The sequence below is a fragment of the Drosophila elegans genome, unplaced genomic scaffold (assembly GCF_018152505.1).
Source record: "Drosophila elegans isolate 14027-0461.03 unplaced genomic scaffold, ASM1815250v1 contig_520, whole genome shotgun sequence".
NCBI lineage: Eukaryota > Metazoa > Arthropoda > Insecta > Diptera > Drosophilidae > Drosophila > Drosophila elegans.
The window spans coordinates 3,904,310-3,929,461 of NW_024545903.1; the positions used below are offsets into that span (position 1 = coordinate 3,904,310).

At 43.1% G+C, this 25,152-nt stretch overlaps 9 protein-coding genes across 9 annotated transcripts in view; 7 read left to right on the forward strand and 2 right to left on the reverse strand.

Moving 5' to 3' along the window:
* Positions 1-25,152, reverse strand: part of LOC108145415 (histone-lysine N-methyltransferase 2D) — a 75,791-nt gene that overhangs the window by 30,328 nt on the left and 20,311 nt on the right. Inside the window, 1 exon segment of the mRNA XM_017270822.2 lies at positions 22,045-22,859. Within this exon segment, the coding sequence (XP_017126311.2) occupies positions 22,045-22,821 (777 nt within the window). The 5' untranslated portion in view covers positions 22,822-22,859.
* Positions 186-955, forward strand: LOC108145427. Its single transcript, XM_017270836.2, has one exon. The coding sequence runs from the start codon at positions 322-324 to the stop codon at positions 802-804; it is 483 nt and encodes a 160-aa protein (XP_017126325.1). The 5' UTR covers positions 186-321; the 3' UTR covers positions 805-955.
* On the forward strand, positions 1,519-2,613 carry LOC108145424. The gene has a single exon (XM_017270833.2). It carries the CDS (start codon positions 1,662-1,664, stop codon positions 2,427-2,429), a length of 768 nt encoding a protein of 255 aa, XP_017126322.1. The 5' UTR covers positions 1,519-1,661; the 3' UTR covers positions 2,430-2,613.
* On the forward strand, positions 2,785-3,729 carry LOC108145419. Its single transcript, XM_017270828.2, has one exon. It carries the CDS (start codon positions 2,800-2,802, stop codon positions 3,727-3,729), a length of 930 nt encoding a protein of 309 aa, XP_017126317.1. The 5' UTR covers positions 2,785-2,799.
* LOC108145423 lies at positions 4,034-5,066 on the forward strand. Its single transcript, XM_017270831.2, has one exon. The coding sequence runs from the start codon at positions 4,050-4,052 to the stop codon at positions 4,866-4,868; it is 819 nt and encodes a 272-aa protein (XP_017126320.1). The 5' UTR covers positions 4,034-4,049; the 3' UTR covers positions 4,869-5,066.
* Positions 5,154-6,016, forward strand: LOC108145426. Its single transcript, XM_017270835.2, has one exon. The coding sequence runs from the start codon at positions 5,323-5,325 to the stop codon at positions 5,845-5,847; it is 525 nt and encodes a 174-aa protein (XP_017126324.1). The 5' UTR covers positions 5,154-5,322; the 3' UTR covers positions 5,848-6,016.
* Positions 6,124-7,297, forward strand: LOC108145422. The gene has a single exon (XM_017270830.2). It carries the CDS (start codon positions 6,341-6,343, stop codon positions 7,205-7,207), a length of 867 nt encoding a protein of 288 aa, XP_017126319.1. The 5' UTR covers positions 6,124-6,340; the 3' UTR covers positions 7,208-7,297.
* Positions 7,484-8,986, forward strand: LOC108145417. Its single transcript, XM_017270826.2, has one exon. The coding sequence runs from the start codon at positions 7,547-7,549 to the stop codon at positions 8,942-8,944; it is 1,398 nt and encodes a 465-aa protein (XP_017126315.1). The 5' UTR covers positions 7,484-7,546; the 3' UTR covers positions 8,945-8,986.
* Positions 9,502-10,796, reverse strand: LOC108145421. Its single transcript, XM_017270829.2, has one exon. It carries the CDS (start codon positions 10,439-10,441, stop codon positions 9,518-9,520), a length of 924 nt encoding a protein of 307 aa, XP_017126318.1. The 5' UTR covers positions 10,442-10,796; the 3' UTR covers positions 9,502-9,517.

A 25,152-nucleotide genomic window follows, 5' to 3' on the forward strand; every position in this document is an offset into this window, starting at 1 on the left:
TAAAACAATAACTTAAGCTTAGTATAAGGAATGATTAATTACAATTCAATAACTTAATTTTAAATAAAACTAAAAAAAACTTACATTGTAAAAAAGTGCCATACTTTGAAGAAACTGAAAAATTAGAATCTAGTGACTGTTGAATTTTCTTTCAAGGGTTTCCCTTAACATGATTTTCCTACTTCGTTCATTCTCACATTTGGCATCTGTGTATAACAACACGTTTTAAATTCGGTTTTTAATCCCAGATAATTTATTTATTTCTCTTCTGAAAATTGTAGTGTGTATTAAAAACAAATCTAAATTTAAGATTGTGCAAAAATGAATTCGTCGAAAGCATTGGTGAGCAGCAGGATGGCGGTCTTTGGTTTCAGCAGCCTGACAAAGTGCCGCGGAATGAAGCAGTTCCGACTAGATGATAAGTACTACAGGCCAGGAAATTTGCAAGTGCGTGACTACAAAAGGACTTGGGCGAAACAGCAGGAGCGGGAAGAGCGCATGGATGACACTAAATACAACCCGGGACGCTGGACGGAGCGTGAATATCAGGCAACCTGGCGGGAACCCATGGACGTGGATGTTGAGAAACCGCAGGAAGAAGTGAGGGACTCGCGTCACAGGGAGGAGCCAGCACCAGTCCCTGTGCGCCGACAATCCTTCGAGCCCTCGAGGCGACTCCAGAGGATCGCCATTCCCACCAGCAAGTTCATCTCGCAGTTCATCTCTGCCCAAGAGAAGAACAGGATGCGCAACCTCGAAGTTGCTGCCGATCGCACGGCTTGCGATGAATACCAATTGGTTTGAAAAACCTGGTCAAATTCTTGCTGATGACGAGGCCACTCTTACATTTTCGTGGATTTACAATACAGTAACGTTTAATTTGGATAAACCGCTTTAAAAATTATTCCATGTGTCAACAAATACATATAAAAACAAAATTAATTGACAACCTAAATCAAATCAAAGAATTTTCATTGGCTGGCTTTTTAAATGGCATTTGCATCCATTGCGGTTTTTATTTAGACTATTTTATTCAGTTTTAATTGAAATAAAATACATTTAAATCAAACAGGACTATTTTAAATATTTTTCAACATTAATTAAAATTTGTTTCTTAAATATTATTTAATGTGCATTGTATTTAATATCATGATTTCATATGTAATTTTAAAATTTAATACACAATTTTAAATTCAATAGTTAGATATTTATTTTTACTATTCCATTATTAACAAATATTAGATGAAACGAAGACGGAAGCAAGCTTCGGGATAGAATTGTATGGTCAGTATAACGGTATAGTCATGCTGATCAAAAATATATATATTGTATTTTATAGAAATGTCGGAAATGTCTGTATAAAAATTGGTAAAATTAATTTGTTTGGCGAAACAACATTTGTATTTTTTTTTATGATGCCGATATCTTGTATGTTAAAGTTTATTTAAAAATTTGTGTTTATAACATAAAATGATTATGTTATGTGAAATAATTTGTTGCCATCCATGACATATACTTCAAATGATCCGTACACCTTAAAACGACATTATGAAAACTCCGCATTGATTCAGTTATTTAATTTTTTTTAATCAAAAACAAAATTTGTTCAGTGTATTTTAACCCTTAGCAACTTGATTGACATTAGATTTTGTGAGAACAGCATGCTGCTGGTAAAGAAAACGCTTTTCCGAGCTCCGACCGCGATGAGGAGGGGTTTGACCTTACGGATCAAGCAGGTACGTGCCATGGAGACCCTATACGACCCGTACGAAGATGGTGTGCCCAAGATGCCCGGTCAGCGATTGGATTTAAAGAAAAATGACAAAAAAAACGGGACGAAGGTGCCATTCAAGGACAACTGCTGGATATCAATGCGGCGCTCTGAGTACAAGTGTCGCTCCGACCCGGAGTTCAATGTGCCCGCCTTTATCGATGCCCAAAGCCGATGCCTGCCCCCATGTGCGAGTGCCTATCCGCCGACGGACCTCACGCTCTACAAGCCCACCGACAAGCTAAACCGCCGGTACCAGCGCACCTGGTGCGAGTGCGAGCTGGAGGAGCGGAAAAGGAAGGCCGTCTGCCGCTGCCGTCCGGTGAACTTCCTGCGACGGGCCCGCCGAACGCCGCCGCTCAAGGCGACCAAAGTGTGCCCCGACGGCAACGAGAGTCTGGGGCTGGGGCAGTGTCGCCCGAAGAAGGACGAGGGCTCCTGCCCCAGGTTCAAGCTGCCCTTTTGCAAGGATGGCCGCACGGTCGGCTGCCGCGCTGGACGATCCCCTTCTAACTGCCTTCGTCGCCGCACAAAATACCCCAGCTACTCGGAGTGCAAGCTGGATCCGCTGCCCGATGTGCCGCCCAGCCAGTGCTCCTGCATCAACCAGCCGCCCATGTGCGAGGTGTGGAACTACTACCGCATGAAGAAGTCTTAGTTGCCTGGGTCGCTGTCCCACCAGTTTCGAATAGACCATATACTCATATACTTTTGATAGAATAGAAGTAAGACAAGTTGGAAATATGAAAAAGAAAAAAAGAGATCCCCCACAAATGTCATGAGTGCTTTTGAATCCAATTAAATGCATGCTTGATACAAAAAATAATAAGTATTTCCCAATAAATTAATCGATCTTCGAGATTTAAAGTTGATCAAAAAATGCTTGATTTTTTTTGAAAAAAAAGTTCGTTACATTACATACGAATGTAGACCATCCTTTGTGGATCAAATTTTTCCGAAACACCTAAAAGCATTAAGGTTAAAGCATACAGTTATGATATTGTATTGGAAACGGGTTGTAAGCTAGCATGATTAATGTCCATGCCTTGAAGTTGTGCAAATGTGCTCGAAGGACAAAGAGTCCTTTGGCTGACAAGTCAGACTTCCGCAGCTTTGAATTCGAAATTAATGATACAATTTTTCGGCCCAACGCCTCTCTAAATTCGGTTTTCAAGATGGTCACGAAGCTGGGCCTGCGCCGAGGCCCGATTCAAAGGTTATTGGCCAACAGTCGCTGGTACAACTGGGGCAACTACGATGCCAGTTCCGGCGAATGCTGCAGGATGCGGGACAAGGAGACCGTCGACTGCATGCAGGACAAACTACCTTGCCCACATAAGGAAGTGGAAAACAAGTGCTACGAAAGACCATCCATCGGCAATGAGCAGTATTCCAAGTACTTGCAGGAGATCTATCAGCGGGGAAAGACCGATCCAGACTGCTGGCTGAAGTTGATCCGCCACGACGTGAAGCACTACAAGCCGTCGGATAAGTATCGCCAGTACCAGCGCACTTGGGCCGAGTGTCCGCTCCTCTGGTTGCGTCCCAAGGACTCCTGCTGTCCCGATCCGGAGGTCTATCCGCCCATGGAGCGACGCATCCGTCCGCCGCTACAGCCGCCGCTTTCGGCCATAGAAAAGCACCTCCTCCAGATGAACGTGTTTTGCAAGTCGGTCCTCAGGTCTCCTGGCTGCAAACTGGGTCGCCGACCACCCACGTGCCACAAAGTTCGTCAGCCGACCGATTGCTGCAAAAAGGAGGCACCCATGCCCAGTTTCTCGGAGGCATGTCGCCATCTAATACCGCGCTTTTGCCGCAGCGAGTGCGCCTGTCAGGTGCTTCCGGGCATGTGCGACATGTGGAACACCTACCATCGGCGGAACAAGTCGCGCAGCATCTGCACCAAGTCCCTAATGAGACACTCTTCGAACAGATCCCGAATGCGCTTCCCATTCTAAGGGGCTTAGTGTGTACTAGATTTTCCAGATTGATTCCTGATTGACTACTTTAGCCCTCACTTGATTCCTTCTTCCTTCAAAGTATTTCCTGCTTCCAAAACGGATTTACTTTTCAGAAACTCCATTCCAAAGAACTGGATCGAAAAGTTGGACCATCTTATAACTCCCTTTTAACCATCATCTATGGATTTTCTACATCGTAATATATTATTAGTGTGATCCCCAATTCCCGGCCTTCCTAGTCAAAAGTTTTGCTTTTGAAATGTAGAAAATATCGGAAAATCAGGAGGCCCTTTCAAAATTTCCCCAAAATTATAAGGATGCAGTCGGCACTTCGCACCTTCTGCAGGCAGGCTTGCAGGAGGTACGCCTGCAAAGGGCCCAAATTTCCGGACCCGCCTTGCCTGCCCGTGGACCCCGATTGCCATCGCGTTCCGGGCAACAGATGCCAGGCGGCCAAGGAAGTGCTGACTCGCGAACTGCCTCGTGAGAAATTCTTGGAAGAGTTCCAGCAGCTGGAGGCAATGTGTTGTGTCTTGCGATCGGCGGCCAAAAACCCCTGCGCGGATCTGAAGCGACCCAAAGTACCCAAGCCGCCGAAAGAACCCTTCCGATCGATGTGGGAGCCACCCTGCCAGACGGACGAGCAGCCATTCTGCAAGGACATGCTTCCGCGCTTCGATGCGATCTACTACCAGCCGTCGAACAAGTGCCGCTGCTACCAGCGCACCTGGGTGGAGTGTCCGCCCGTGAAGCAACGCCTGAGGAAGGTGTGCTGCCTGGATGCCATCAATCCGCCCGAGGTGCTATATCGCAAGAATCCCTGCCCAGAGGTTTGCAAAGAACCCTATAAAAGCCTGAGGCTTCTTTGTAAGAGAAGCGACTTCAAGCGGGATCCGGAGTGCCAGTGCCCGAAATTATTTTGGCCATGTTGCAAGCCAGCTCGCTGTGATCCTTTATGTCGCAATTACAGGAAGCCCTCCAAATGCATCAAGCTGCGTGCTCCTTTTCCCTCATTTTCGGAACTGGCCAGATGGTCTAGACCACGTCGGAAAATCGAGTGCCACTGCTTGGATACCATCTCAAAATGTTTGGCTTTTCGGGAGAGAACGCGGCGGGAAATATTCAACCTCAAGTGATAGTCTAAGCCCAAACTTTGGCACAAATCCCCATTAAGACTCTGCCTTTTTGAACAAAGCAATGGATGCAAGCTCCCAAAAACTTGTAGCCATTGCTTTGTTCCAATATTCAGAGCCTTTACATATCTCAAAGATAATCCAAAAAAAAAAAAAAAACAAATGGTAATAATATGGTGTGAATTAAATTGTACAAATTATAAAGCATATATAATAAAAAATAGTAAAATATTAATCATAGTTTCTTGTCAATAGAAAAAAAACTTCATTAAATCAAATCATCAGACAGCCTTGCCTTTGCGGTCACCCATACAATGAATCGTACATTTCGGTGCGTCTCATTTTAATCAAGCAACAGGCTTCCAAATCGAACGTTTCCATTTAGACAATCTCGAACAAAACTCCCACGCAGACCGAAGGAGTAAAAAGGGCCAGTGATTGCTCGAGAGGATCTGACATGACTACCTCCGTTTTGGCCACCATGTGCGCCGAGCGCCTGACCAAGCTCCTGGTGCGCTACTCCCGCACGCAGCCGTCGATGGTGCGGAATCAGTCGAATTGCGTCGACCAAATGCTGAGTCCCTTGCCGCAGACCAAAGCCACTGGGGCATACCTGAAACCAGGTGTTTCGCAGGTGGCTAATCAAACACCGCCAACCAACAATAAGTGGCAGCCGATGGGCAGCATCACGAGCATCGGCCAGAGATTCCAGCAGGAGGCCATGGACGAGCTGTGCTCCAAGGCAAAGGATCGCCTACTGCCAAAGACCGAACCGCGACGACCGAGCTTCACGAGAAATCAAGCCATGTTCCCCAACAAGTCGATGGGACCAGAGGACTGGAAACAACTGGGGACTGGACGGTACTCAACCACATTTGCCAGCATTTTCCAGGGTCAGAGTTGCCCGAGTATGCCCAGAAAGTCCTTTACCCAACATTCTCTCGCCTTCGAATATCAAAAACTGTATCGGAACTGCTATTAAGCCGTACACAAACGGATGCTCTTCGATCTTGTTGCCAAACTCATCCGCAGCTCAACAAAACACTTTGCCTATAGTGTTGCTATTGAGTTGCGACTTAGATTGGCAACAAGTGTCCAGGATTATCCACAAACTGATGTATCAAAGATGTAGTAAAACTGTATAGTGTTGATGTAATGTTTTTTTTGAGTTATAGAGTATTCCTCAACGACTTTTTAAGTTGAGGGACAAAACTAGTTGGATCCTGATTGAAATATGTAAGAAAATTAATACGCTTTGCTTTACAAACATTGTCAAATGTACAATGCAGTGAGGGATTTTAGTAACTCTAATGATTTAATAGCCCAAAAACAAAGCTTGTAACGCGCCACCGAAAAAGTTCTATAAAACTCCCTGATAAGAAACCCCCCATTTAACTCTCAACCCTATACTTTGGCTTACTTTTCGGACAAACATTTGCTCCTAGAGCAGAAACTCAAATTTTAATTCAGCAGCCATGCTCAGCTTTTTGGCCAAGAGGATTTTGGGGACGCCCATTATTTCGTTGACTCCTCGGACTCCTTTTCACCTTAGCGCTATCTTGGCGAAAAGGTGCAGAAAATTTTGTCCCGAGAGTCTGGTTCCCGAGTGCAAGGTGGTGAAGAAGCGACCGTGCGATCCCACAGAACCGCCAGTTTGTCCTTGCAACGAGGAGGACTGCTCGCATCCTCGGTACCCATGTTGCGTGAACACCCGCATCGCAGAGAATCCCTGCAATGATCCCACAAAAAAAAGCCAATTCGTGTCCATGTGGGGCGACTACAAGGACAGGAGGAAAGAGCGGCCGGAAACCTTGTGGCACTATCCGCAGGAGTGCTGTCCGCCGTGCGGCGACATCCGCTTCGACGTGCTCTACTACCGGCCGTCGGACAAGTGCCGGGAGTTCCAGCGCACCTGGTGGGAGTGCTGTCCACGGATGGTCCCGAAGCGTGTGTGCTGCTGGTGTGACGCCATTCCGCCGGAGGTCCTACGCCGGGACCTGCCCCTCTGTCACCAAACCGCTTGCCTCCCGGACCACGAGAAAAAGCGCTACAAGTGCCTCAACGAAAAGTCCAAATGCGTGCGCATACGCATGCCATGCTGTCGAACCGCCCGAATTCCGCCTAAGTGCCGGGTGGGACATTCGCCCTCCGATTGCAAGAAGATCAAGTGCCCATTCCCCAGTTACTCAGAATGTGTCCAGGAGGATCCCGCCGTGATCCCAAGACGTCCGCCCGAGTGTGAGTGCCTGGCAAAAAAATCCGTTTGCGAGCAGGTCCGAATGGCCAACCACTTGGCCAAACACAACATCAGCATCTGGCCCTGTTTTTCCCAGAGTCCATGAAGATTGCGATCTGTAATCTCTGCTAGGATCTCTGAACACCGATGCGCCACTTGTCCAAACACACAACAGTCCCTGAAAATTATGATCTTAAGCTGCGGTTTTCTCATCTGTGGTCTCTGCTAGAATCTCCGAAACAGTTTCTGTTACGGATGTCCCAACAGAGCCCTCAGCAAGAGAGAACCAAAAACCATAGCCGAAGCATTATAGGTATTCCTGCCCGATCTCAGCAACCTGCGATTCAGTCAGCTTAGCTGTCAGTATGACTAGATTACCTCACTTCATTTGCAGTCTTCTGAACTTTCGGAACACCCACTTCTAGGACTCGTTCAAAATTCAAACATGTCTCGCCTGTCGGTGCTCAGCGGTTTTACTCGCAGTGTCTTCCGTTCCTCCAGGAACCAGCGATATTTACTGCGCAGCCTGTCCGACAATTCGGATACACCCTTTATCTCACATCCGACGAACCAAACCCAAAGTGAGCAGAAGGAAATGGAAAAGACAAGGAGTGTGGAACACTCAAGTCACCTGTTTGTGTGGCCGGATTTGAAGGACAAGAACTTGCATAGCGTTGAAGAATTCAAGGATGACAGCGATGACGACATTACCGCCTCGTGGGGCTGGAAAAATAACGAACTAGATGTGGAGCAATTGGCGGGAATGCCCAGTCCCAGTCATTCCGAGGATCCGTACATGCAGTTTGAGGAGGAACAAGAGGACGATCAGCTGCTATTCAGTGAGGAGGATTTGCAATTTGAAAGAACCCGCAGCCTGCGAGAAAACTTAACCCAGGAACTCAACTCCCAAGAGCCCTTTACCAGCTTCGAACGCAGTTCTCTTAAAACCGTGCGACAGAATGTGGACTTTATGATGCAAGAGCTGGGTCAAATTTCCCTTCTTTTAGACGCGCTCTACTCAAAGAAATCAGGTTCGTTTAACAACACAATGGGTCAAGATGAGAACGCCTTGGACACCATTTACCCAGGACCGGAAATGGCTTCATGGACCTTCAACCAACCCCAAGTTGATGAGAACCAAGTCAACCAACCCAATAATAACGATAATCTGGATAAGGAGGAGGTAATGGATCAGTTGATGGATTTTGAGATAACCAATGCGGCGGCTGATCAGTTTGGGTTGGATGTTCTAGAGACTTCTGCGATAACCAAAAATCCTGAGGAAATCGAAAGTTCTGTTCTAACGATTGAGGAGGGTGAGGATATCGCAAGTTCTTTGAAGACCAATGAGTTGGAGAGTGTTGAAAGTTCCGTGCAAGCCAACGAATTGGAGGATAGCCAAGGTTCAATCACAACCAATGAGTCGGATGATGTCGGCACATCAGATCCCATTAGTGCTCAAATGGGACAAGAGACCGCAGAAAGTGAAGCTCAAGAGTCCAGTCCCTCTAAAACTACTGAAAGCTCTCCCAAAACAAATGACGATCAGAAAACTCAGCCCAGTGAAACCATCCACGCCTACAGACCCTTCAAGACCATCGAAGTGCCGTCCTCTAAGCCCAATAGTAGCCTGTGCTCCGAGTTAAATGAAGAGCAGCCATTTAACCGGGAAACCCTAGCTGCCACGGGCTTTGAGGACAACCCAGGCTACTCTGTTGCTGTCCAACTTACGGAACCCGAATCCCGCCTACTGATGCGCATGGCTCTGACGCAGGCTTTGAACGATCTGGAGTCGGGTAAAAACATATACAAAGCCACCATCCTGGAGTCAGAAACTGAGTGAAATAGAATGACTAAAATACAGACATGAAAGAAGTCAAAACATAAATAAAATTTTAAATTTCTTTATTCTCCTTGGGACTGTTCTGTTTTTTTTTTCTTTCTGAGTTGTCCTTTTTCACTGAGTCAAGTGGAATGACTTATATACAGAGACCATTGTAAAAATATGGATAGAAACTTAAAAATTGTTTTTTCTCATCTTCGGATTATCAATTTCTTATCCTAGTCTTTCTTGGGTTTTTTTTTCCTTCGTCTATATTTTTTTGCTTTCTTGAGACTTTCTTTCTTTATAAAACTTAGAACGCATTTCTTGTCATAATCTTTATTGGACGGTCACCATCTGTACTTTTTCTTTAGTTTTCCCATTTTCCAGAGTTCCAAACTAAGTGAAAAAGGATTAAAATACAAAAATTAAAGTCCAAATATAAATTAAATTTAAAATTTATTTATTATTCCCATCATTCCTGGGACTGTCTTTGCTTTTCTTGCGGTTTTCTTTATCGAAACTAAGTGAAATAGAAGGACTGAAATACAAAAATAAAACTCAAAATACAAATGAAATTAAAAATATATTTGTTTATTTTTTGTCCTCATCTTTCGTGGAACTGTCTTTTCCTTTTTTGGGGCTGTCCTTATTTTTGTTGTCCTCATCTTTCTTGGGAATATTATTTTTCTTGCGACTATCCCTCTTCGCTTTCTTGAGATCATCTTTCTTTTTCTTGAGCAGGGCTTTCCTCGCCTTCTTGGCCTTTCTGACGGCACTGGGGCAGATGTGGTTCTCGCCGTGAATTTTGACCCACTGACGACCACGCTCCGCTTCGCAAGGGCTAAGGGCAAATCGGCATTCGCATTCCCTGGGTCGATGCGGTCTTTTGGCCAACACGGGCTGCTTGCAGTCCGACCAGCAGGGCATGGGGCAACACAGCCTGCGGCAGCAGGAGGGCGTTTTGGCCGCATGGCACCTGGGCGGACGACGACCGGGTACGCATCGCGCCAAGGGAGCAAAGTGGGGACAGGGTCCTGTGGCGGCCGAACTCAACGTGGTCCTTTCACGCCGCTTGGCCACTCGGCGGGCAGGATCGAGGGCCTCCAGCTTGTCGTAGGCGCAGATCTTCTTCTGCCGGATCATGAACTTGGGACACTCCACCCAGTGGCGCTGAAAGGGACCGGCCTTGCTGGAGGGTCGGTAGTACAGCTCGTCGAACGAGGGCAGCGGCTTGGTGCAGTTGGGACCGCAGCACAGCTCATTGGGGCGCGTTACCACAAAGGGATACGGCGGGGGCAGGTTCTTCGGCGGATCCCACATGGATTTAAAGCGATCTGCCTCGGCGCAAAAGGCAGCCGGCTGGCAAAACGTCCGTAGCTCGGATTCCTTTTTGTCGGAAGGCGGCTTTGGTGAGTTTGGTGGACTTGGCGGCTTTGGAGGCTTTGGAGGCTTACTAGCACTGGAGGAGCTGCTCTGGCGCAAGCTGACGCCCCTTATCAGGGTGGACCAAAACATTTGCCAAAACTTCTTGTTTTAAAAACGGAATTTAGAATATGTATTTTGTTTTTTTTTTTAAGGCTGATCTGAACATTTACGTATGCAGTAAATACAAAAATTTACTTCCCCAGTCGAAAGTTGACTGCAGGCCTGCTGCTGAGGAAAAATTTGGTGAAAATCGGAAGAGGGTCCTGTCGCACACATTCACTTCTCCTGCAACTCAACTTCAATGCTGCGGCGACAGGCAACACAAAATTGCAAACAGCGGACTGCGCATGTTTAAATTTAATTGAACATTTAGCCAAATTAAAATGCATTTTATTACGCAGCCCCAACCGCCGTTTCTGGCCTGGAAATGCAAAACAACGCGCGCCCAATCAGCCAGGCCAAGTCGAGTGAAGTTAGCGGAGTTAGCCATACCCGCAGATGGTTGGCGGAAAAGGCAAGATTACATTGAGAAAAAAAAACTGAATTCCGTTTGAAAATAAAATGCAAACTTATATTAAAGTCTAAAATATACTGATACCTTTGATATATATGAAGGAATTAAAATCGTAATAATAACTATTGTTCAGACAACATCAATTTTGGAAAAGTCTCAACAAGCTTTTAAGCTATTCCAATTTAATAAGAAATGTATCTCAGATTACAATTATATTTGTCATTTACTTAATATATATATGCCAACATATATTTAGTATGGATTTAAAAAACATTTAAGAAGTCAAGGTCCTCAAACATAAAATACATTTAAAGTTTTCTAGCTTATAGGAACTACATTTTTCCAAGTGCAATCAATGGCAGAGGCAAAGCCAAAAACCAAATACGCTGAATGGACCTAGGCACGCAACGGTTATTCAGTTTTGTCGGTTTTTCGTTTCGGCCTTAAGTCGTTGGCAGTGCTTATGCGAAATTTGGCACAGATTCGCGGGCAGATTCGAGGCAATGGCAATAGCAAATAGCAAAAGTAATTCGGTTCGATTCGATTCGAGGCGGAACTGCGAGGACAGGCCGACCAAGTCGCAAACTGGTTGGAGACAGGCTGGATGGAGGCCCGGGTTTAGCCAACATGCGTTCTGCAATTGTTTAATAGCCTAATTAAACGTGCGAGGGAACAGGTTGGTCGGTCCGGGAAAGTCGGAAAAGTCGGGCATCGGGCATCGGGCATATGCAAAGCGAAGGCAGGAGAGCGACTGTCATGTATCACCGAGTGACGTGATGTGATGTGAAGTGATGTGATGTGACGGGACAGTGACTGCCATGCGGGTGGTTTGTCAGCTGCTAATGCCAGTCTCTTATATTTTTTTTATTTTTTGCTCCTTGTTCTGGCTCGCAATTACATTTGGCTGTTAATTGCATTATGCATATTTATGGAAGCGCTCCGGCTGCAGCTCCTCCTCCGGCAAATTGAGTTAGGGCCGGAGAAGAACCAGGAGGACCAGAGGAGGGGGGAGTAGACAGATCCGGCGACAATGCCGGCTCATTAGCATACATCAGCGCGTTAAGCTCCGAGCGAGTGTCTGACTGAGTTACGAGCAGCTTTCCACTGTCTGCAGCAGCCATCATCGCCATCATCATCATCATCATCTACATCCACTGAGTGGCTTAGTGGGTGTTGCCCTCTAATTTAAATTAAAATATGAAAAATACTCAACGGGTGAAAAAGGGGTTTGCTGGGGAACAAAAACATCAAGCTGGCCAAACTGAAAAACGTGCAGAAAAATCAAATCTAAAATAGCTGCTGGACATGGCATAATCAAATTGTGTACACTGGCCAACTAAAGGGAGTAAGGAAAATGTGTATTTGCCCAGAGATCTATGTCTGTATGTGGGGAACAGCTGTTGCAACTAATTATATTATTATGATTTGTGATAATTTTTATGCTTTCTGCATTTCTGGGAAATTAAAGAAAATATGATTTTCTGAGCACTGAATACTTGCAATGTTCCACAAAAAAAGAGAAAATACATTCCTGCAACTTATTCAGCAATGAAAACTTTTTTACACTATAAACTGAATTTCTTTATAAAATGCTTTGTATTTATAAGAATAGGGAATATTTTGTGTATGAGAAAATGAGGAACTAACGTTATGTTCATTAAAAAAAGTTTGTTAAAGTGATTAAAGTACCTACTAAAACTAAGAGTAAATAAAGTATTAACATTATTATTAATCTGTTTTATTAAATACTTTCTGTTTTATGTTTTAAGTCATTTTCATTGGTGTCAATGTTTTATTAAAAATATTTAAAAACCCGTTTGTGAAACACCATGTCCTTAAACAAAGCTTATGAGTTTTGAGATTTTTGTGATTTTTTCTATAATTTATTTTAAAAATGTTGTCCTTCCTTTCTAGTTCTAAATCTCTCACTTCAAATTCCTGGCCTGCATTACTCTCAATTTCTCTTTCTCGCCAACACCCAAAAGTATTTTCTGTGGTATTTTCAAAAGTCAAGCGCTCTCAGGCGGAATTTTCTTCGCTCGAGAGTGCGTGGGGGTCCCAGTTCTGGCGGAGAAAGCTGAGAAATATATTTGGGAGCTAGGAGCTATTGACCGACCAATGCCTTCTGTGCGCCTGGTGGACTCAGGTGCTCCGCCGAGAGAACGCGAGGAAGTCGGAGAGGAAGCACGCGAGCGTAATTCGCACAAATGGCCATAATAAATAAATATGCCATTAGCCGGCTTGCTAAGTCCGTTCGAATTTGCACATGCAGAAATATTAGACGGCATTCGTATATCAATAAGACGGCGAGCGGTGGAAAACTTTCTAATCGCTGTATAATTGCAGGCGGCCAAACCAAAAAAAAAACAGTTTAAACCGAATTAAGAAAGCCAAAGGAAGGGGAAATACACACAGTATTAGCCACAAACATGGCATCAGGCAAATTATGCTGCCAATTTCGCAGGTGGAGAGCATAAGTCAGACAAAGTGTACAGCAACTTATGATTGAGAAACGCTGTAATCAGTTTGTTAACACCCGGCGACAATTAGTGACTGGGTTAAGTGCTTGGCCATATTGGACCATAAGCCAATTGGCCATCCATATAAATTCATGGAAATTTATTGCAATGCCACTCGCACGACATTAGCATAATTAAGTTAAGTCGCGTCGAGAACGGGTTTCTCTGATCCGCAGATTGATACTTCTGCTCATTTGGAGGCTATCAGTGATCGGCAAACGAAATGCCAATTAGGCCGACCCTAGTGCCGCCCAGCCCCACCCAATTAGGCAAAAACAGGATCGGGTCGATGATGATGGTGTGTTCGAAGCGAGGAGGGTATCGTTTAATTGAAATAATTACACATTAAGTGCATTAATTATTTTCACTTGCATGCAAACAGCGAGGACGCCTGCAAGTCGCCGCTGCCTCGTGGCCTGCGCCTTTTGCCTTTTGCCTTTTCGCGTAATTATTAATTTAAGCCATTCGACGACTCCGCTGGGTATCGTAGGCCATTATGGCCTGCAGCAGCAGTAACAACAACAGTAACAGCAACAGCAACAGCAACGGCAACATCAACACTAACACGACATCCACTTGCAACTCGTTTTGTAGCCGCCGTTAGCTTAGGTCATAATTATTAACGCAAAATCATAATTAAAAATGTATTTAGCCGGACTTTGAAATATGTTTTCGCCGCCCCCGAAAGCAGAAGTCAGGGCGAGACTAGTCCGGCAGGAGCCAGTAATTAGCTGGCATACGTTAGGTAATGTTGGGGGTGTACAAACGATGGGCCTAAAGGGATAACAGGACAGAGTACAACTAAGTACAATTAAAAAGGTTTTTAAAAAGATCGAGTAAACAATTAAACTTCATTAAGGGCCAATTTCTCAATGTCATGTTAAGCTTTAACTTGGAGTTAAGCATTACCTTTCCCAATATCGTGTTATATGAAAAAAAAACCCTAAAATATCGCTCAGCGATAAGATAATTCGTAAGCCAATCGACTTTGTAAACGCTAGTCAACCGAAAATCACTTTGAGAAACCAAGTTTGTGTTTCTGATCAATTAATCTTCATGTTTAATATCTATGACATTTAACAAATAATGACCTCAATTGGCAATAAAAAAACGTCCCAGATGTAAGTTATGACATAAGAAGTTAAGCACAATTTTTCTTAAAATTAAATGAAAGATAGATCCTAAAACTTATGTTTCTCTAAATGGAAATTGAGTTTGAAATGAACTATAAATAAATAAATTGTAACACAAAATATTTAATGTCGCTTAAACTTTGAGTTTGGCAATGAAGAAACGTCAATGCACAAACTTCAACTGACGATGAAGGTCAATAACTTTTCCCAATCACCAGCGTATTCCCTCAATTTACTGTCATCAGTCTCCTGTTTGCCGTTTGCCTTCTAAACTAATTAAAACATACAATACCCAAATTAATTACTAAAACAGGTTAAGTTGGGCGCATAATAGCCATCTATGCAGGCAACTGCTGTTGCTCCTGTGGATTTGGCTCCTGTCGACGTTGCTCCTGCACCTGTCGTGACGTGGCTGCTGTTGTTCTTGGCGCTTGAATAATTATTGCAGTCAACTACTGTTCAGTTCGGGTTCGGGTTCGGGTATCAAGCGGCTTTCGGTGCCCTCCCAGAACGTCAATTGTTTCATTAGTTACCCTCAGACGAGCTTGTTTGGCGGACAACCCGGCGTATGTGTATTATACCCCCGCAATGTGTGCTCTGGCGGTGGTGCAGGGTATGCAAATAGAGTGCTGAATATATTTACTAATAACTATTTTACCTTAGCGACATGTGTCGCGCGCTCACCAAACGAACCACATTTCCGTTGTCCTTTCTGGCCGAAAGTTTCGCGTCAATGTTTTTTGGCTTGTGCTGTTCGCGGGGGGTAAGGGGTGTTGGGGCGTTGACCACGCCCTCTTTTGTTTTAACTGTGTGTCGCATATGTCAGCTGCGGCACTCATAATTTATTGATGCACATAAATTTCACTTAATTGGCAGTGCCAATAATAAAGCAACAACGACAAGGACAACTAACGATGACAAAACAGCAACAATGTTTTAAAAAGTCCTTTCTCATCAATCGCTTCCATTTTGCACATGCATATTAGTAGCAATTAGTGAGTAGACTAATTACTCTGCAAAGTCAGTTGCTTATTAACTGGAATGTTTTGCCAACTTGGGGTAAAAGTGCACAAGTTTTTTTATTTTCCTTCACGTCGGTGGTATTCACCCACCGTTGCACTCATTAAGCAAACAAAATCGGCCACCAAACTTGTTCTGGCCATTGTTATTTCTATTTTTATTATCTATGCCACACCCAATGCATAGAGTGGAAAATTATGCATTTTTCTTGGAAATTTTCTATGCCATCTGCGGAGTGGATCTCGGCCGCCCTCTTCCACGTCCATTTCCTCCTTCGCCTGAGCTCATAATAAACGAATTAGCGCCTTTGGCTAAATGGAAGTAGAATGCAATTTCATTGCAATTATCAAGTGGAGGAGACTGGCTCCTCCTCCTCCACCTCCTCCTCCTTCTTCTACTCCCGCCCTCCTTTGCATGGCTGGGCTAAATAAACAACCCGGTAAGAGTTCGACTCCAACTGGGTCTGGTCTGGGTTTGGGTTTGAGTTTGGAACCTGGTCTCCAGCCTGGACTTAGACTTGGTCTTGGACTTGGCCCCACAATGAGCGCATAAAAAAATTAATGCTCTCCCGCTCGGTGAAACCATAAAGGTATGTAGGTATGTCTGCTCAGCTCATGGCCAATTTCTTTTGGGGCCAAAACGCAATGCTAACAAATAGAAAAATTATCGCAATTGTGGCATCTTTTTTATGTTTTCGGTTTTTTTTTTGCCTGTCTTGTGGGTTTTTCCTTAAGCCAGAGCGAATGTGCATTTAATTTGTGACGCATTCAAACAAATGCACCGTGAAAATCATTGGCAGATTGATCAAAAAGATGACTAAATTGTTAGCGACACAAATAATAAATTTAAGAAATCGGCTTTTGAGTTCAGATAGATGTTGAGTTATAGGATTAGTAGAACTTCACATTTTAAATTATTAAAATGAAATAGTCATATATATTTCAAAATAATTATTTTGATTAAAACAGTTTACTTTTTTTTACTTTACGTTTTCAAAATCATTAAAAAGACGCACATAAATCTTTTTTTAATTATTATGATTCAAAAACACAATAAACAATTCAATTCAATACAATTTTTTGACTTTTTAACAGAAGAGTGAAAAACATATAATTACTTAAAAAATGGACTAAAGAAAAGTATTGAATGTTAATTAAATGTTATGATTTTTCTGACAGTGCAGCCTGAATTGTCCCGCTGATGCATAAAACATCAACAATGCAATGCGAAGCGATCCGACCAATCCGAGAGCCAAAAACCAAGACACGCTCCTCTCTCGGGGGCCTATGACCAACGTTTTGAGCATTTTAGCCACAAAAGAAGCGCAAAATAAATGCCAAAACCAACAGCAACTGCAACAGCAACAATAACAGCAAGCGGTAACAACAATACGAGCAACAAATATTATGCCTTTTGGCAACGTTTTTCATACTCCGGACTCGACTTCCAGCAGGCAAGTCGAAGCCACGAACTCCGAGTCCGAGTCGGAGTTGTACTCTTACAAACATGGTCATAATCACGCGTTAAATTAATGAGTTTAAATGCTATTTTTGGCTTTAACTATTGCACACACACACTAACACACACACACAGGTTTAATTGAAGCCAAGTTGTGGAGTGTCTCAGTTTCGAGTTCGGGTTCGGGTTCGAACCGGCGGCTATGTCTGCAACTTCGTTACAGCCCCAGTCCCCTCCCCCCGCAAATTATGAGAGACTCACAGCCAAGTTCAGGCTCAGCTTTGGGCCAACCGGCTCCGACCGCGGCGGCTATATTAAATTTATTTTAATGCCAAACTCGAGCTTCAGTTCCAGCCCGACATCCAACTCTCCGCTCACATGGCCAGTGGGCATGGTTTTTATATTTTCTCCCATGGAGGCCAGTTGGCCCAAATCGCGTTTCGCTAATTATTAACCCTGCCAGGCAGCCCGATCCCTTTTTCCAGTTGCCAGTTGGATCCCATCGATTGCTAAGTGCAGATGTGGGGTCAATCGAGATTTGGTACAATTTTCGGAGCCATCTGGCTTGTGACTAAGGAAAGGTCAAGACAGCGGAAAATGGGATTTGAACGAGGATGTTGACTGTGATTCATATGTTAACGGAATTCCTAGTTACAAAGATGTATGAATCAGCCGATGATTTATGGCACAAATGGGATTACATATTCAAAGCTCGCAAAAAATCTATTAAAGATCATTCGTAATATTTGGAGTACTAAATAAATAAATAAATACAAGCCAAATCGATTTTGTTTTGTTATTTATACATTATATATATATCCTATATGTTTACAGAATACAGAAAACAACTTAACAAATATATATACGGTAATATCTTTACTTATAAGCATTTTACCAATCAAGTCTATTATCACGCAATAGAAATTACCTTATTATTTATGTTATTGTAGGCCACAATAACAACCGTAAGCCGTTCATGTTGTTGTCGTTACAACGTCAGCCATATTGTTAATAATTTTTTAATACCACCATAATTAAGACGAAGGCAATTTGCCATTTGCAGTTTGTTGCTTTTTTCTCTCGCTTTTTTTTGCGTAAATGAAATGAAATTAAGGCAAGGAGCCGGGGGGTAGTTATAGCCAGACAACGTCAAAATCAACTTGCCAGATACTTATTACATTGGCCCGAAGTCGCTTGATGATTATTGGCATTACGTGGACGTGCATAAGTTGAACTTACTGGCAATATAATTAATTTATACTTAAACTCTCTGACAATTTCAATGTTGCATGCAGCTGGCGCAGAGACGAAAGCCGCAAACAACCAGCTCGACACACAAATTGCTTGGTAATTTATTTGCAATTAATTTTGAATTAATATCAACGAAAGACGGACGCCCGTCGACCGACGAACCAAAAAATGTCTGCAAAGGAATTTGGGTCTTGCCAGGCCATGTCTTGTCTTGGCTTGGCCCAAGAATCCGAGGAGGACAGGGCGGCGGAAGGGAGAATTATTTTTATGGGGCACCTTAAACGGGGGGTATAATGTGTGAAAAGGTTTTTATGCTGCCACGAATCTAAAACTTAACCGCTTTAAGACACGGCCATTTATCAATGCATCCACCATTTAAATAACCCTCGTCCCTACCCATTTTCGGTGCCGACAATGGGCCCATCATCTGTGGCTCATTTGCAGTCAATTTAGCGCTCACGTGGTTAGTCATAAACATTTTTGCACAAAACATTCATTTAATAAGCAATTATTGCCTGCTCCTCTTTAATATTTTGTACCCCGCCTGCCTCCGCCTCACTGTGCTGCATTTACGCGTCAAGACTCTCAACTAATTACAAACGATTTACATGCAACACAGCTGGGCGTACGATAACCAGGGCCAAGAACATTGGAGCAAGAACCAGGCCAGGTTCTTAGCCTCTCCAGATAATCCCGCTCGAGTATTTGCAACATTTAAAGCAAAATGCAGAAACCGGTCTTCGTCATCATCATCATCATCATCACCATCACGATGACACTGCACTGCAGCCAGAGGAGGAGGAGGAGGAGGACGAGGAGGAGGAAAACACCCACGGGAGTAAGCAGGCAAATCAAATCCGCTTGGCACGCACGTAACATGGTCGTAGAGCAGAACCCGCGGTTCATTGCGCATGCGCAACGTGCTCCCCTTGGCCAGAAGGAGTGCAATTTGTGCTCAGCTTATAATTAGCACGGCTCACATTTGAGCCACATCCGTGCTCGACTTTCACCAGCTGGCGATCAGAGGCCAAAGGCTTGGCCACTAGCTGCCGGATGGCGGATGGCGGACGGCGGCTCATTAGACGCCCATGAGTCACCCAGCGGGTTGGCTAGCCGACTAGGCTTTCAAGAGCTGCCGCCTTGGCCCCAAAAAAATTGAAAAATGGAAAAGCCCAGTACAGCTGCGTACTCAATGAGTCCGCGCAGATCAGGCCTCGTAATTAGCTGTAATATATCTCCGTTTCGGCTAGAGTATTTTTGGACTACTATCTTAGAGTTTCCTTCGAGGTGAAGAATACTATAACTATACAAATAAATATGTCCTTGCATGCTTGGTTCTCGATAAACAGAGATCTAAATCTATGTCATAGATTAATTATACTGCGAATAGTTTATCCTTCTTCGAGTTTTAAAAGATATATGCTTTTCAGTAATTATAAGTAACTGGACATTTTTAAAATGACTTTTCTTTAAAACCTTTTTTGCCAAAAGCTGTTTAACTTTTTAACTATTATCATATATTTTAATGAAAAATAATTTTATTTGTTTTCTATTCTTTTACCTAAATAAGCCAAACAATTAAGAAAGTGTGTCAACTCGTTTCATTGATTTCCTTTTAGCACATTAATTTTCAGTAGATTGTACTTATAACTTTATTTTTTCTACTGGCCTCTAATTCGATTTTTATTGCACCTGGATTTTCTTGTTTGGCGCTGCCAATAGACAATTTATTTCTCATGTACACACTATTTTCCTCAATCGCCTTGCGAGTGTGTGTGCTGATTATTTCGCGCTTATTATTTGCTGCCTTTGAGCTTGTGTGTTTTTTCCTTTATTTTTTGCTTAATTTTCAATAAATGCTGCGGCTTTGTTGCCGCTTGTCTCTCCGTCGCAGTCGATTACTCATTTGACTGCATGCACATAAATTGTATGCACTTTTCCATTTTTTTTGCGCTTTTTCTATATTTTGATTGCTTTATTTTTTTATTAATTGCTTTTTACAGCATTTTGTTAGTGCTGCCAGGCGATGGAGGAGGTAAGTAAGTAGTTTCTCGGCGGCTCTAAGTGTGCGTGCTGTATCGTGTGAGCTGATTGTGTCATTAGAGTGGATCGCATTCGACGGATACCGAGACTCCGACAGAGACAAAGCGGCCCAAATGCCACAAAATGCGGTCGAAGAGATACTTGAGACCATGCAGCGAATTGATTTGCCATAAGAATTGGGTCAACAATCGGTAAACGTTCGAATTTAATTGGGAATTTTAATGGGTAAATTACCAACGCCATATTGGATATGGTAAATTAATATGCCAAGGCGTGTTTTATATATTTTTTCGAATTGAGGGTGCAATTTATGTAAATCAACTGTACTTTCAAATTTCGTTAATAATATATATTTATTTAAACGCTTAACTTTGAAATACCACAAGAATAATTGTAAGTTAAAATAAAAATTGCAAATTTCGGAATAAAAAATACTTCTGATCTGCTAAAAATCCTGGGAATTTAACAATCCGCATAATTTGGTATACATTTCCCGCCGAAACAGTGTCAGCTTCAAGAACTCTCAAAGCTGATCCCTTTATTATCCGAACTCATAATTTAGTCATTTTTACGAGCAACGACAACAATCGCCCAATGTCCAAATGGCAGAAAAAATTAGGCAAAATAAACTTGAAAATAGAGCTCGCATTGATCAGCAGATCGCTTTGTTGTTCTGGCTCTGGTTATAGTTAGCTGATTCGCCGCTAAACTATGTGCCACAAGGCAACAAGCAACACAAAAACCCAAGACCCCAAAACAAAACCAAGCTGCGAAGCCAACGAGGACATGCGAAATTTTTATTTATTGCTGACAATTGCACAAAAGTTTTTTTCCCTTCTGTGATCGGTTTTTTATGGTCATTAAAATTGGGACAAAAATATTTTTGACCGCGCTCGAAGTCAAAGTTTTTTTTTGTATTTTCTGTTTTTGTTTTTCTTGTTTGGTTATTTGGCGATTCTAGAGCACGACTTCGATGGAGAGACGGCCTGGGGCAAGTTCTCGTTCTGTGACGCGGATTTGCCCTTGATTGGCCAGGTTGCAACATTCTGAGGCCCGCCGGCCGATCAAACTGATTAGGCGGGTCCAAAGCGGCGACTAATTAATGATCCGTCGCCCGGGTTTTGTATGCTAATTAAATGCGCACAAGAAATCGATTTGACAATGTGAGGGCGGCACTTGGGCCACGAGGGGAGCGGAATCGCAACTCGGATATATTTATGGATGAAACCAGAGACAAGAGCATGAGCTTCTTGCTGCTAAACATATCACGCAATCTGGTCTCAGAGGTATTTTCTAACCTGTCCCTTAAGGGATCTGTAGTTTGCAGTCAGAATAATAATATGAGATAAATTAATTTCTTAAGTCAAGTAAATAAATAAATTTAAACTGTTCTAAACTCAAGCAAATCCGAAGCCATAGCGTTGTTAATTAACAGGAGTCACTATAAATTAACTAAATATTTTTGTTAATAAGCCCTATCGAAATTACTTGTTTTTATTATGCTTGTTTGGTTTAACGATTTAACGATTTGTTGAACACTAAATGGCCTGGATAAAACATAATATTATTGATGTCTTTTAAATACATATTTTTGGGAACTGAGTAAGTAAATAAAATATAAACAATAAAATCTAAACATACTCTTTGATATACTTCACGAACAACTAGTATTTTGCTATTAATTCGACTAAAAACATGGCAGTTGCTCAGTTGGAATGGCATTATTTATGAATTCAGCGATTCTGTTCGACTCACCGACTCGGTTTTAATGTTGAGCGCCAGGACATGAGACGAGCTGTTCGAGGAGGCCGACGGCGGTGAAGCGGGCGCAGCTCCGCTGCACGGTGACTTGGCGGCAAGTGCGGCGGTGGCGATGGCGTTTAGCGGTGAGCGGCTGCTGGGCAGCGGACTGGCCTCCCGGAGCGGACTGCTGCCCGCTCCCGCTCCGATGCCAATGGCCATGCCGCCGAGGCTCTGGGAATAGGGCGAAACCGGCGATTTGTTGGCATTGGTGGAGCAATTGGAGGGCACCACGGCGGCGGTGGTGCAGCTGGTCAGGGTGCTGGTGGCCGAACTGGAGGATGATGAGGATGACGAGCACGACGACGATGAGGACGAGGAGCTGCTGCTGTTGTTGTTGGTGCTGTTGATGTTGCTGGTGCTGCTCTTGTTGCATATCATAGCCTGCATTTTGGTATTGTTGTTGTTGTTGTTGCTACTACTGTTGTTATTGTTATTGTTGTTGTTGGTGGTGTTGGCATTATTATTATTAACACTGGCCCCGGCACCGGGCATCAGGCTTCCATCGCAGAACTCTCGCTTCACAATATTGCTGCCGTTGTTGTTGCCGCTGCTGGTGTTGCCGCCGATGTTGCTGCTGCTGTTGCTGCTGCTGCTACTGCCGCCGGGCGTCGCACCAATGGCCGCCTCACATGGCAGCACCGTACCGAGCATCTTGTCTAGCGTTGTGTACTGTGACTGTGACGTCGTGGATTCAGCGGCACCGGCAGAGTCCTCGCAGCCCTCGGCCATGTCACGTGTCACTGACCCGCTCGCATCCTGGGCCACTCCTGCAATGGACAATGCAAAAGCGGCTTAAGTACCTCATGATGCATTAAATATTAAGCCCATAATGGGCGACACTTAAGAAATAAAATAAAAAGTTTACATTTAAAGGAACATACTGATTCTTAAGAGTTGCGTTAAATTTCGCATAAAACAAGTAAAAACTTCTTAAGTCTCTGTAATCTCTGTAATTTAAAGCCAAACCAAACATCTAAAATGATGTATTTTTTTAAGGATTTCCAGTCAATAAAAGTCATTGTTTTAAAAAAAAAAAGTTCCAACATATATATTTGTATCTCTCCGATACTTTCAAACCTCATCATTTACTTCTTCACTCACATGTTAATATGAATCAAAAAGAAAAAGTCAAAAATGTTAGTTTAGCAGGGACCTTAAAATTTCTCTTTTAAAAGTTCTTTCTATATAAATTTAAAAGAAAATAAATAACCTCCGATTGTTATTAGTAAAATTATTTTATTAATCCATCAACAAATATAAAATTATTATAAAAAAAAATATTTAAAACACCTTCAAAAATCACAAAAAGTTTCTTTCAAAACTTTAAAACTTATTTATGATATAAAATCAATTTATGCAGATAAGTTTAAATAATATGAGAGAACGAATTCAGAAATGCAAAGCTTGCCATAATCAGAAATCAGCAAAACATTACTGCTTTACCCCTTTACCCCTTTAATATCAAATGACGTCCGGCTGTAAGCCCCCTCACCTGAAATATTTCCTCCTACTCCTGACCTCTAAGGGGCATCATAATTTAGAATTTACATTTATCGAAAATATTTCGTGCACTTAAAACTCATACCCAGGCGCATTAATTTCATTAATTATCCCTGTTGCCCGTCGGTTGACCACGGCAACATGGCACAAACAACAATAAGAGGGCTGAGAATCAAGGAGTGGCTCCAAGGGGGCGGAATGGAAAGGAGAGCCCACACACGCCACATAATTTTGCAAATGCAAAACGTAGCCGGCGTTCGAGTCGGCGTCCGTTTCTCGATTCTGAGGCCATGTCCTTGCCAAACCACGACGTTCTGCATCGGACAACGAACGACTTTTACCGCCGGAATTGTGAGGAAAAAACTACATAGAGAAAAACCGGCCAGTTATCTGATTAAAAAATCCATATCCAAATCATATGAAAAATATGATATGAATTTATACTTCTTTATACGTTTTATAAAAATATAGAAATGAATCAAAATTTCTGATTTAAAATCCCGTTCGGAAATCAAATGGAAAATATGATCTATGAAGAACCACTTTACTTTAATTTATAACTTTGAAAACGGATAATTAAATCAATACGAATTTTATAAAATATTTCTAGATGGTGAAAATTTTCCGAAACTATTATATTTTGTAGCCCAATCCACTAGCATTTAAGAATTGTACCGTTTTCATGAAATTTCTCTTATATATTTTGAAAGTACATTTTTTTGTTCTGTGTAGGATTCGGCATTATGGGCACAAAAGCAACAGCATACGGGTGGTTTCTGCACAGGAGGGATGCAAGTCCCGTGGAATGAGGATGGGGCAGTTGGGTGGTCTGCACAGTCGTAATCGAAAATTTTACACCTACTCTGCATTATAATTTATACCCGAAGAGGGACAACTGACCAAAAAGTGTGCGAGGGAGGAGAAATGTGGCGAACGTGTCTGGCAAGAAAGTTTTTCCTGCATTCAAGAAGAAGGAAAAGTATGTACGATAGGAAAAATGAAGAGTGAGATGCAGAGAGAAAGAGGAAAATTACCGAAAATGTTGTTCAAGTGCAAGGGGAAGCATGGCAAGTTATCTGGGGAGATAACGATAATAAGTAGGAGAGTTTTCGAAAGGTTTAAGGCCTACACTCATCTGAAATAGATTCCACTAAATGTCATTTTCTCTGAGCTCAGGCTGCAGCAGCAAAGCCTGGGGCCTAAGCCGGACCCAGAGGCGTCTAAATTTAGGCAACAATTTGCACTAAAGAGCTTACCTAACTCCAAGCCACAGAGGAACCATCAATGCCTATGCCTTGACATTTGGCCCCAAAAAACAGGAGACCAACATTTTGGGCGAGAGGAGTGGAAGAAAAGGTCCTTCGTTGCATTGTCTGCAGGTCTACACAAAACGGGCGTTGATTTTAATGCATAATGCATACAGCTGGCTCCTGTCCCGTCCACTCCACTCCTTTGGAGCCCAACAGCCCATCCTCGCAGGACGTGCCATGTGTGTGAGTGTGTGTGTCTGCAGTTGTAATAATGCAAGCAACTGCACTCGGAACTCAGAACTCGGAACTC

Excerpts from the sequence above, each read along its gene's own strand:
- LOC108145422 (XM_017270830.2), top strand. The coding sequence starts at position 6,341 with ATGCTCAGCTTTTTGGCCAAGAGGATTTTGGGGACGCCCATTATTTCG.
- LOC108145424 (XM_017270833.2), top strand. The coding sequence starts at position 1,662 with ATGCTGCTGGTAAAGAAAACGCTTTTCCGAGCTCCGACCGCGATGAGG.
- LOC108145423 (XM_017270831.2), top strand. The coding sequence starts at position 4,050 with ATGCAGTCGGCACTTCGCACCTTCTGCAGGCAGGCTTGCAGGAGGTAC.
- LOC108145417 (XM_017270826.2), top strand. The coding sequence starts at position 7,547 with ATGTCTCGCCTGTCGGTGCTCAGCGGTTTTACTCGCAGTGTCTTCCGT.
- LOC108145421 (XM_017270829.2), bottom strand. The coding sequence starts at position 10,441 with ATGTTTTGGTCCACCCTGATAAGGGGCGTCAGCTTGCGCCAGAGCAGC.
- LOC108145419 (XM_017270828.2), top strand. The coding sequence starts at position 2,800 with ATGATTAATGTCCATGCCTTGAAGTTGTGCAAATGTGCTCGAAGGACA.
- LOC108145426 (XM_017270835.2), top strand. The coding sequence starts at position 5,323 with ATGACTACCTCCGTTTTGGCCACCATGTGCGCCGAGCGCCTGACCAAG.
- LOC108145427 (XM_017270836.2), top strand. The coding sequence starts at position 322 with ATGAATTCGTCGAAAGCATTGGTGAGCAGCAGGATGGCGGTCTTTGGT.